Source organism: Heteronotia binoei, chromosome 21 (genome assembly GCF_032191835.1).
Source record: "Heteronotia binoei isolate CCM8104 ecotype False Entrance Well chromosome 21, APGP_CSIRO_Hbin_v1, whole genome shotgun sequence".
Lineage (NCBI taxonomy): Eukaryota > Metazoa > Chordata > Lepidosauria > Squamata > Gekkonidae > Heteronotia > Heteronotia binoei.
In genome coordinates, this window is record NC_083243.1 from 122,296,988 (window position 1) to 122,306,984 (window position 9,997).

Sequence of the window (9,997 nt, forward strand, 5' to 3'; positions counted from 1 at the left end):
AGTATATTTGTGTATGTTGCCATTAGTGTTGAATATGCTCCTACATGCTATGATAGCCCCATCCACTTACCTCCCTCAGGGACAAGATTTCTGTTTTCCTTTCCCTTTCAGACTGAACAGCCCTAGTGGTCTGTTTTCTTCTTTCTCTAGAGAACTCTGGCTGTCTCACCCTGTCATAGTATATTTTTTGCTGCAAGCTCAACCAGGAACCTGAGGGAAGGGTCAAGATAAACAGAATATTTTATTCAATATATAGGTCAGGTGAAATCAGAAGTTCAATTTCTGGATAACTCAGTACAAATAACTCTGAGGTAAAATCAGTACATCTAACAGACGTTAGTTCTTATGTTTAAGACTAATGAGAGTTTCTTAAATTGCTCACAGTTATTCAGATCTTTATGTTAAGAGGCTTTTCTTTCAGTGTTTCTCCAAACACTCCAGTACACTTTCTTTGCGTATTTGCTGACAATTCTGGTTTCCAGAAGGCTGGTACACTCTTTGTAGTACCCAAACTCCTTCTCTTGAAACATCAAGACCGATTCCCCACTAGCCTTGTACCGGACTCATGCTCCTCTTCTCTGTGGCACTTCCATTTGATTTTGCACAAGCTGCCACGGGGTTGCAACTCACTCTGCCTCTTTCCCACAGCAAGCAGAAACCAGTTTTCAAAGGTTCTTGCTTGCTGTGGGAAAGAAGTGGAGCGAGTTGCAGCCTTGTGGCGATAGTGCAATATCAGACGGAAGCCCTGTGAAGAAGAGGAGCGTGAGACCAGTAGAAGGCTAGTGCGGAATCAGTCCAGTACTCATCTTGAGTTTTTAACTGACTCTTAAAGTCTGACACCAGGCCAGGAATATCTGTACTCTTCAGAGCTATTGCCCTATTTATGCTGGGTAGGGAAATTCCTTCTCTCTCTAGAAGATCTGTCCCCTTTTCTTGGCTTGAATGGGAGTCTCCATCTAACTTGTCCTTGCCAACTTTCCCTAGTTCTCCTGTCTGTTAAAATTGCTGTCAGTCAGGGCTGAATATGAAACTGACTCTTCTCAGCTAGGGTTGGAATCAAGACTCAGTTATCCTCAGCATCCAGTTCAGAAGTCTTTCTCTGCTCAACTGATGCTAACCAGATTTGTTTCTATGAAGAATTAACCCTTCACAGTCTTTCAGTTGTTTGTACAGCATTTCTAAGCATTCAAAAAGTGCAGTCCATCATTCATGCCAACAACCTAGCAAATTAATACATTGGGTGTTTTCGCACTCACCTTCAGCCGGCGCCGCGACCCTCTTGACGACGGAGGATCTGTGCTGATTTCCCACACGAAGCGCTGGAGCAACCAGAAGAGCCGCCAATTTCCGGCGCGAAGCCCGCTCAAGCGTTTTCCTGCTTCCTGGCGATTTACGTTTGAGCGGGCTTCGCGCCGGAAATTGGCGGCTCTTCTGGTTGCTCCAGCGCTTCGTGTGGGAAATCAGCACAGATCCTCCGTCGTCAAGAGGGTCGCGGCGCCGGCTGAAGGTGAGTGCGAAAACACCCATTGAGTATTTGTATATACCAGTGTGTTATGTATAACAATTTATGACAAGCACTACAACAGCTTTTCTACACATGAAATAATATTGACAGAGAGACCCAAAAGAATTGCAGTAAGCAGATGTCCAGAGGTAATTATTGTGCAGGTAAATCCCAACCACTACTTATGAAATGGCAGGGTGCATGTTGCCTAAGCAAGTTCTAGGGAATTATATAGGCTTTAAGTCATACATTGATACAAAAAGTAGCCACTATTGATTTCTGCCCCCCTCCCCCCAAAAAAGCTGAATAATACTTAACAATTTCCCATGGAGCTTTCTTTCTGTATTTATAGGAAGGAGAAGTTGACTGTTGGCCACTTGCATGCCCAACACTAAACTGCGACTATACAGCGATAGCAGAAGGAGAGTGTTGCCCCCGTTGCATCAGTGATCCTTGCCTGGCTGACAACATTACTTATGATATCAGAAAAACATGTCTAGATGGCTATGGAATAACACGGCTCAGTGGCTCAGTATGGACAATGGTTGGGTCTCCTTGTACAGCCTGCAAATGCAAGGTACTTGGTTTCAAAATCTGGGCCATAATTATAGCAGGTAAAAGGTATTTGCTGGTTGAAAGGTCAAAGGAAAGTTGTGGAGAATTTGTATATAGATTTCAAAAAGTCCTTTTCCCAGGAAGTTTGCTCTTAGCTTTAGCTAACAACAGTGAGCAGAATAGGAATTCAGTAACAAATTATGCAGTTTGTGGTAATGATAATTATGTGTTTTATGTCCCAGGAGTCCCAGAAATATGTAATAGCTTTCTGCAACTTTACAATATTCATTCTTTAGACCTTGCAGGTATTCTTAGTATGCATGTAGGACAGTGATGTTAATAACTGGTAAACATTTTAGAAAGTTATAAATATGTATTTTCAAAACTAACCTGCCTCTTTAGAGAAGGCAGTTATAGTAATACAGATTGCACTATTCAATACATTTGTGTTAGACTCCCTTATGCTTCATTTAGACTCCCTTATGCTTCTTGCTACATTACCTTTGCATTACGAGGGATTGACAAAAAAAATGGAGATTGGCGGGAGAAAAGTTCAATTTCCTCTCTAAATCTGGAAAATAGAAAATTGTGAGGTGCAACAGTCTGGTAATTTCCAGTCTAACATAGCACATTTAAAAAAATATTGAAATCAAGGTTTCTGAGTTCAAGTGTCACTAAATATGATGGAATAAATACAAATTTAAGATTAGACAAAGGAGAAATCTCTCTAGTTCTGCTTTTTGGATTAATTCAGTTTCTGCTGGAGATCTTTCAGAATCAGGGCCCAATTAATACTGCCACTGCAATCTAGAATTAGTCAGAAGCCATTAGTAGCCCCAGGCCAGAACAGTGTTTCTAACTTGCTGGTGGGGGGGGGGGGCAGGAATCTCTGGATCACAGCAATAGTCAACAGTAGGCCCCAGAAGATCTATCTTGATTATCACAGACCTGTGTTGGCACCCCACTGTGAGTTAAGAACATCCCATCCACCAGTGTCCCAACCAAGGAAACCTTCCTGTCCTTGTTGGATGCAAGTTTCATGCATCTGAGTAATTATGCTTGTGATAAGTTTTGATGACATAGATCTCCTGTTTGGGTACCCCATTTTAAGCAACTGCATTATTTTGCAGAAAGTCTTAAGAATCAGACTGTGAAAGTGATCAATACCTAGACTGAGAAAATGAAATCCCTTTGAAAATACTTAGCATAATCTAATCTTTTCTTCCAGTTTAGTTCTCATAACTGCTGTAATGTGTTCAGTACAATTGCCATCAGTTATCCAAGGTTATTTCTTTTATTTAAAATGAGGAGAAAATGATTGCCTACCAAAATAGTTACTTTTTACAAGTAATAATATGCAGCTTTTGAGCAATGCAAAGAAGTCAAATCACCATTTCCTGCTCTTTATATCATCTTGATGGGGCAAATAATTTTCTTTTGATCCTTCCAACTGGAACTACCAAATGTAGTTTTGATGAAACACTATATAAATTACTGGACAGGATTCCCTCTTCTCCCCCTCCCTATGTGGAAAATAAGTGAATGGCTGCACCATCTGAACTTTAATTCACTGTGATTAGTTTTCTTTTCCTTTGGGGCTGTTTCCTCAAGGCCCTGGGATAAGCAGAGCAGGGAGGAAGGAAGCAACCAGTTTTTGTAGCTCTGAAGCTCATATGTATTCCTCAGATGCCACATACTCAGATTATAAAACAGCAGAGATAGGATTAGTGTGGCACTGAAATTGCTGTATTTGCTGAGTGGATTAAGAGTCTCAGCACCTGGTGAAAACCGAAACCAAGCTGCTTTGGAGATCAGACCTTGCAAGAGGCACCTTTGACACTTTTTTTTTTAAATATGCCTGGATACTTTGGGCAAAACTTCATAACCAAATTGCAAAACCAAATGCAGCTGGTGCATTTTTGAAATGACTTTTATGTAGACATTTGTGCATTTAGACTACACTTATTCAAAACACACTTTAATTACATTTGCTTCGGGAACATTACCTTCTAAACTGAATCCACAGACTTGTAGTCTCCAATGTTATCCGAAGACCACCACATACTCCTGGCATGCTATGACCATGCAGGTTGCACTGCACTATAAGAAGGTTCCAAGTGCTATTGAAGGCTACATCCAGTCTGTCCTCATTTTTGAGATCAGAAGTGTATTTCTGCATACCTTGATCACATAATACAGATGTGCAAAGATTTTCTGCCTGTAGTCCCCTGTAGTTCACATGTCTAAACCAATGTGGGTTCACTGTTCATGTATCTTGCTCTCTGTGTAAATTGTGGGAGATATATAGATTTTGATGGAGGAAGGATTACCTGACTTTCTCCAGAATATTCTTGATATTTTATCTACTACCATCCTTTCAGCTTGCCAAAAAAAAAATGCACCAGAACATTCACTGTGAATAAGGCTCTCACATACAGATGGGGGGGAACAAAACCCTTTTTTAATGGGGGGCAGACCAGAGATTTGGAGGGAAGACTGAAATATATTAAGTACCTAGCCTAAACTTATTTTACTACTTTAATAACATAAAATTCATCATTTTTTTCCATTTTAACAAACTTTTATTGAAAAGAAACAACAATACAGACTACATATACAGCATTAAAAATAGATCAAACTAGAATATATGGGATTTTTAGGTAAAATGTTTTCCTTAATGAGGTAAGAAATTACTGGGAACCAAGGAACCACCACCTTTTTCATATATTGTAACAGAGAAGAAAGTATTATTTGGCATATGTATTGATTTTAAAAGAGAGTACACCTTTAAATGTAATAGGTATGTCAAACAGTATAGTCAGTTTGGTGTAGTGGTTAAACCAGTTTGGTGTAGTGGTTAAGTACGTGGACTCTTATCTGGGAAAACCGGGTTTGATTCCCCACTCCTCCACTTGCATCTGCTAGAATGGCCTTGGGTTAGCCATAGCTCTGGCAGAGGTTGTCCTTGAAAGGGCAGCTGCTGTGAGAGCCCTCTCAGCCCCACCTACTTCACAGGGTGTCTGGGGTGGGGGGAGAAGATGTAGGAGATTGTAAGCCACTCTGAGTCTGATTCAGAGAGAAGGGCAGGATATAAATCTGCAATTCTTCTTCATAAGAACCTTCAGTAGACTGAATGTAGAAAAATAAAGCTGCATATGAAAAATAGTAAAAAGGAGAAGTTGAAAACAGAAAGTACAAATTTTTTGAGGACTGTCTTGCATTAAAATTTGCATAGCAACATTCTCATTGATTAAAACATTGTCTTAAAAAATCACTGATTCTAAGGCAGAAAATATTTCATAGGTTTTTTCCCCCCAATGCTTTCCAAAATGCCTTGTTTTCTGCTGGGAAAACTGAATAAGGATTTTAATTGCCACTTAATTTTTCTGGGGTTTTTTTTCCCAATTCAGCTTCCCTTTCAATTGTCTTTTTCTCCCATGGGACAAATGATGGAGGTTAGCATGCAAATATTTTGCTTTAGATTAAAGTTTCCATTGTTTGTATTCAGCCAGGGGCAGTGGGGGGGTGCACTTAGGGAAAAATTTACTTTCAATTCAGAATCCAACTTTGTGTGGCAATAAAATCAGTGGTACAAAACATTTTAGACTTGATGTGCTGGAGCAGGGACATAGGGGTGACTGTCAGCAACAGCATGATGTAACATCCTGAAAAACCTAGAACTGACTTCATGTTTCTCTGGGAATCACTGGGAAGTTGGAATGCTATGGTTTTACTACAGAATTTCTCATGATTCCTAGAAGACACATGGCATAACTTTGGGTTTTCCCTTGAAGGAATATCACACCATCACTTTCCTCATTCCCCCCCCCCCCCACACACACACACAACTACTGGTGTGCTGACAGCAGGTCCGGCTCGCCCACTAGGTAAACTAGGCGGTTGCCTAAGGTGCTGGGAGGTGGGGGTGCCAAATTGGGCTCCCCCTCCTGGTGCCCATGGCAAATGTCTAGTTTGTTTCCCTCCCTCTCCCCCCCCCCCACCGATGCTATCCTGCCATCTTCAAGAAGGGGAAAAAGGAAGATCCGGATAACTGCCGACCCGTCAGTTTGACGTCTACTCCCTAGCGCTACATGCCAGTGCCGTGCTCCATCACCCCTGCCTGCCCCAACTGTTAAGCTGAGGCTGGTCCTTACCAGTTTCAACATGGCTGGCATGGCTTCTAATACTTTGAAGGACCTGCAAGAGGAGAGTTCGCTCCCCCTCACTTCTGGATTTGGGAAGGAGGGGGAGCAAGCTCTCCTCCCGTGGGCCCCTCAAAGGATTAGAAACTTCACCAGCTGCATTGAAGTTGGTAAGGACCAGCCTTGGCTCAGCGATGGGGAGGTAAGGAACAGCCGGGGGTGGTGGTGACGGAGCGTGGTGGTGATGGAAGGAGGGTGGCCCCATCAGGGGGCGGCAGCCAGGGACCCTGCCTGGAGCGCCATGCACCCATGGGCCGGTGCTGGCTGACAGACAGTGATTTCCTGCCTCCGGTGAGCATATGGCAACCCTAATAAGAAGCATGACCCAGAGAGGAAGGATGCTGGCAAAATGAGCTAGAAGCTTTATCCTGCAAAGAGAAATCCCATAATTAAGGGGAAATATATATTTTTTTAAATGTGAAAAATTATTGGGAGCATGATGGGATGATTATATTGCATTTATTTCATTTCAGAAAGATTCTATGCTGCTTTCCTCCTGACAAGCAGGAGGGTTTACTATTTAAGTCACAACCAACAGGGCAATACAATAGAAATTATTTAAAAAAATCTCTCTGATACATGAAGAAAGCCCTGCTGGCAGCATCTGAAGTCTGTCTAGTCTGTCCCTCTATTTCTTCAGGAATTTACCCTGGATGGTGACAAAGAGCTGTTGGCCCTTAGACTAGGACTGTGATAAACTGCTTGGCAGATTCTCATTGATTAAACAAGAACCAACGGAGCCCAGATTTGTTTGAGGTTTTTCGTAACTTAGAACCTGTTTGGAGAAAAGTAGCCTAAAATGCATAATCAGGCATCTCTGGCAGACCTTGCTCTAGAAATAGGTTCTTATTGTTCCACAGGTAAAGAGAAATGCAGGATTGAGCTGCTGGTCTTCCTTAGCCCTGGCTGGAACTCCTCTCCCTTGAAAGCAACAGCAGAGTCCTAAAAAGGAGTTCTTATACAGTCCCAGGCAAATGGGATGGTTGGGGCTGAGCAGCTGATTTTCCTCTTATGAACTGGAACATTTGACAGTTTTTTTAAAAAATGACTGACTGGTGTCGTTTACTTTTTTGAATAACACAGCACAATTTCTCATTTACTGTGTCTCTGAACCACTAATATCTATGTCATAAGATTCATGTTGATCAGTTGTACTAATAGCATTAATTTATTTTCATGTTTTCCTCCATACAGAATGGACATGTTTGTTGCTCTGTGGATTTAGAATGCCTTCACAATAACTAACAAAAAGGCTGGGACAATTGTTTTTTGTGAGGAAAACTGATGCAATTCCCCACTTTCAAAAAAAATGCAGTTATACAAGATGGGAGTTTTATACAACAGACAATTACCAAAGTCTCCACCTGAGGAAGATATTTGGGAGTTGCCTTTGGGACCTACCACTATGCGTTCATCCTTGCTGGGCTTGTCTTGGGTGACTTTTACAGTACAATGCATATAAATCTATGGTTGTTCAAAGTTTTGAGTGTTGTAAATTATACCCTTTTCCTGTCAGATCATTTGCAAATGCATTGAAATTATTACATTGGCAAAATACAATGTATTTATTTGTTTAATTTATGTATAAACAGCAAGATAGAAACTCCTGTTTAATTTTGTTTAGATCAAGGTCCTACAACATAAGGCTGCCTGTTGTGGTTTTGTCCCATAATATTGCACACTTAGTTCTGAGGTCCCTGTCGAATGTATTTATGAAAATATGTATGTATGTACAGTCAAATTGCATAGTACTTATATTTCATAGCTGTCGAACATTGTAAACATTCCAAGAAACATTTGACTTGTACAGGCTGGAAGTAGTCAACCCTCAGCCTATCTTTACCGAAAAAAGATAAGTAAAAAAGAATAATGTCACAAGTTTAATGAAGTGGCAAAAAGCATTTTCTTTTGCAGACAAATGAGCTAACAGCAAAATTCCCATGTGAAAGGAGAGAGAAAGAATGCCAGTGTTTTCATCAGCACTGCTCCAGAATGTACCCAGAAAACCATGCCACTTATCAGCATTAGGCTTAGTGGAGTGTTGTAGGTTGCAAGTCAAACAACAAATATTGAATATGGGTGTAATTCTGTCAGGGTTGTGTAGCATTCAATAAAGCAATCCAAGGGCTTTACACATGAAGATTTTAAGTGAATGGGTGAAGTTTTTGATATCGGTTACACTGGTATACATGAGTTTATAATCTCTCCCCTGTGTACTTGCTTTAGCATAATCAAGTCTGCCATCCTCTGTTATGTATGCCATAATGAACAAGTTCATCTCTATTTGTACCATGCTAGAGCTTACAAGGAACAGTGTAAATGTCACTGCATTTAATGATAATTTCAGCATACATCACACTAGGTGGTGTGCTGGCCTTAGAAGATGGTTCGCATAGTCCATGTTCCAATTTGTGTTAAATTTAATGTATTCACCAAACAGCTTTCTACCCCTCCCCCCTTCTGACATTCAAAAAGACCTAATTTATTAAGTTAGCCATCTGTAAAATGCTGTTTAAAATCCCAAACTTAAGCAGAAATTGTAATTAAAACTTCTCAGCATGCACAAAGGTTAAATTTGAATGATGGCTAGCTGCTGTGATTTCACAAGGCCAGGACATTGTGAGTACTTGAGGAAAATCCATCTTAGCCCAAAACATACCCCTTTCCAGTAAGTGTATATGTTTGGATATCATCACCCACACATAAAGACAGAGCACAGTATATACAATAGGCTGCTGTGTGGGGATTGGGAAAGAGAAACCTCCACATCGAAACAGTAAGCTATACCCCTTACACTATGCTCATTGGATTTTTTGTTGTTGTTGGATACCCCTGCCCCAGTTAGAAAAGGAAAAGTCATTGTACATCATCTGTTCATTATCTGCAAAGAAGTTTTTGCTAAGGAAAGGGGCATTACAACCACTATTACATTCAAGAGTGTTTCTTTTTAACCAGAATTGTATTCAATGTGCTTTTTTGTGCAACACATTCCCCCTTTCCTTAGTTTCTTTTAACTGAAATTCAGTGAGTATTCAGAACTGGTTTGCAGAGAGAAGCATGGCAAGTACTTACTTCATTTATGAAAACCTAGATTTTTCTGGCCAAGGAATGTATAATTAACTCTTAAGAATTGTGGTTAGCTATGTATAATGGAAGAATACTGGAGCAAAGTTCTGCATAACACTGTACACTCATCATTCTACCAAAGTGATAGTACACAACTGTATGGATGCTCTGGAATTGTGCAGGTATTTTTAGTTTCATATTTGCACTGGTGATTTTAATGAAAATAGAGATCTATAAGACAATGATCAGTTTGAAAAGGAGTGCCCAGTTTAAGGGGTCTGGCATGCAAGCAGGAGTTCTTGTAAGGAGCTGAACCTTCACTCTTGTGGCAACTGAGGTATTGACCCTCAGTGTCAGAGAATTCCCTTCAATGGAACAGTAGTGCTGTTTCTTGGCACTGAATAGAGCAACAAAAAAATGTAGTTCAAAATTCCTTGTCGCTTTTTTAAAAAGTTGCTGTCATTTTAGCATCCTCTGTGTGTTTATTTTTGTATTGTTTCAATAATTGTATTATAAGGAATGTCATTTGTGTTTTATAGGATCCTCACAGGACACTGTAAATCACATCATCCAGCCATTTTGTAAATCATGTTGTAAAACCCAATGGTAATGCAACTGGAGGAAATTATGCAGCCGTTCAGAATGTAAAAGGGGGAGTGATTTAAAACTT

At 40.4% G+C, this 9,997-nt stretch overlaps 1 protein-coding gene across 4 annotated transcripts in view; it reads left to right on the plus strand.

Moving 5' to 3' along the window:
• NELL1 (neural EGFL like 1) overlaps positions 1–9,030 on the plus strand; it is a 994,364-nt gene extending 985,334 nt beyond the window's left edge. For all 4 annotated transcript variants that reach the window (XM_060262209.1, XM_060262211.1, XM_060262210.1 and 1 more), the window contains 2 exons: positions 1,857–2,081; positions 7,456–9,030. In XM_060262209.1, coding sequence (XP_060118192.1) covers positions 1,857–2,081; positions 7,456–7,506 — 276 coding nt within the window. In that variant the 3' untranslated portion in view covers positions 7,507–9,030. The remainder of the gene's footprint in view (positions 1–1,856; positions 2,082–7,455) is intronic.
• The last annotated feature ends 967 nt before the right edge of the window (positions 9,031–9,997 follow it).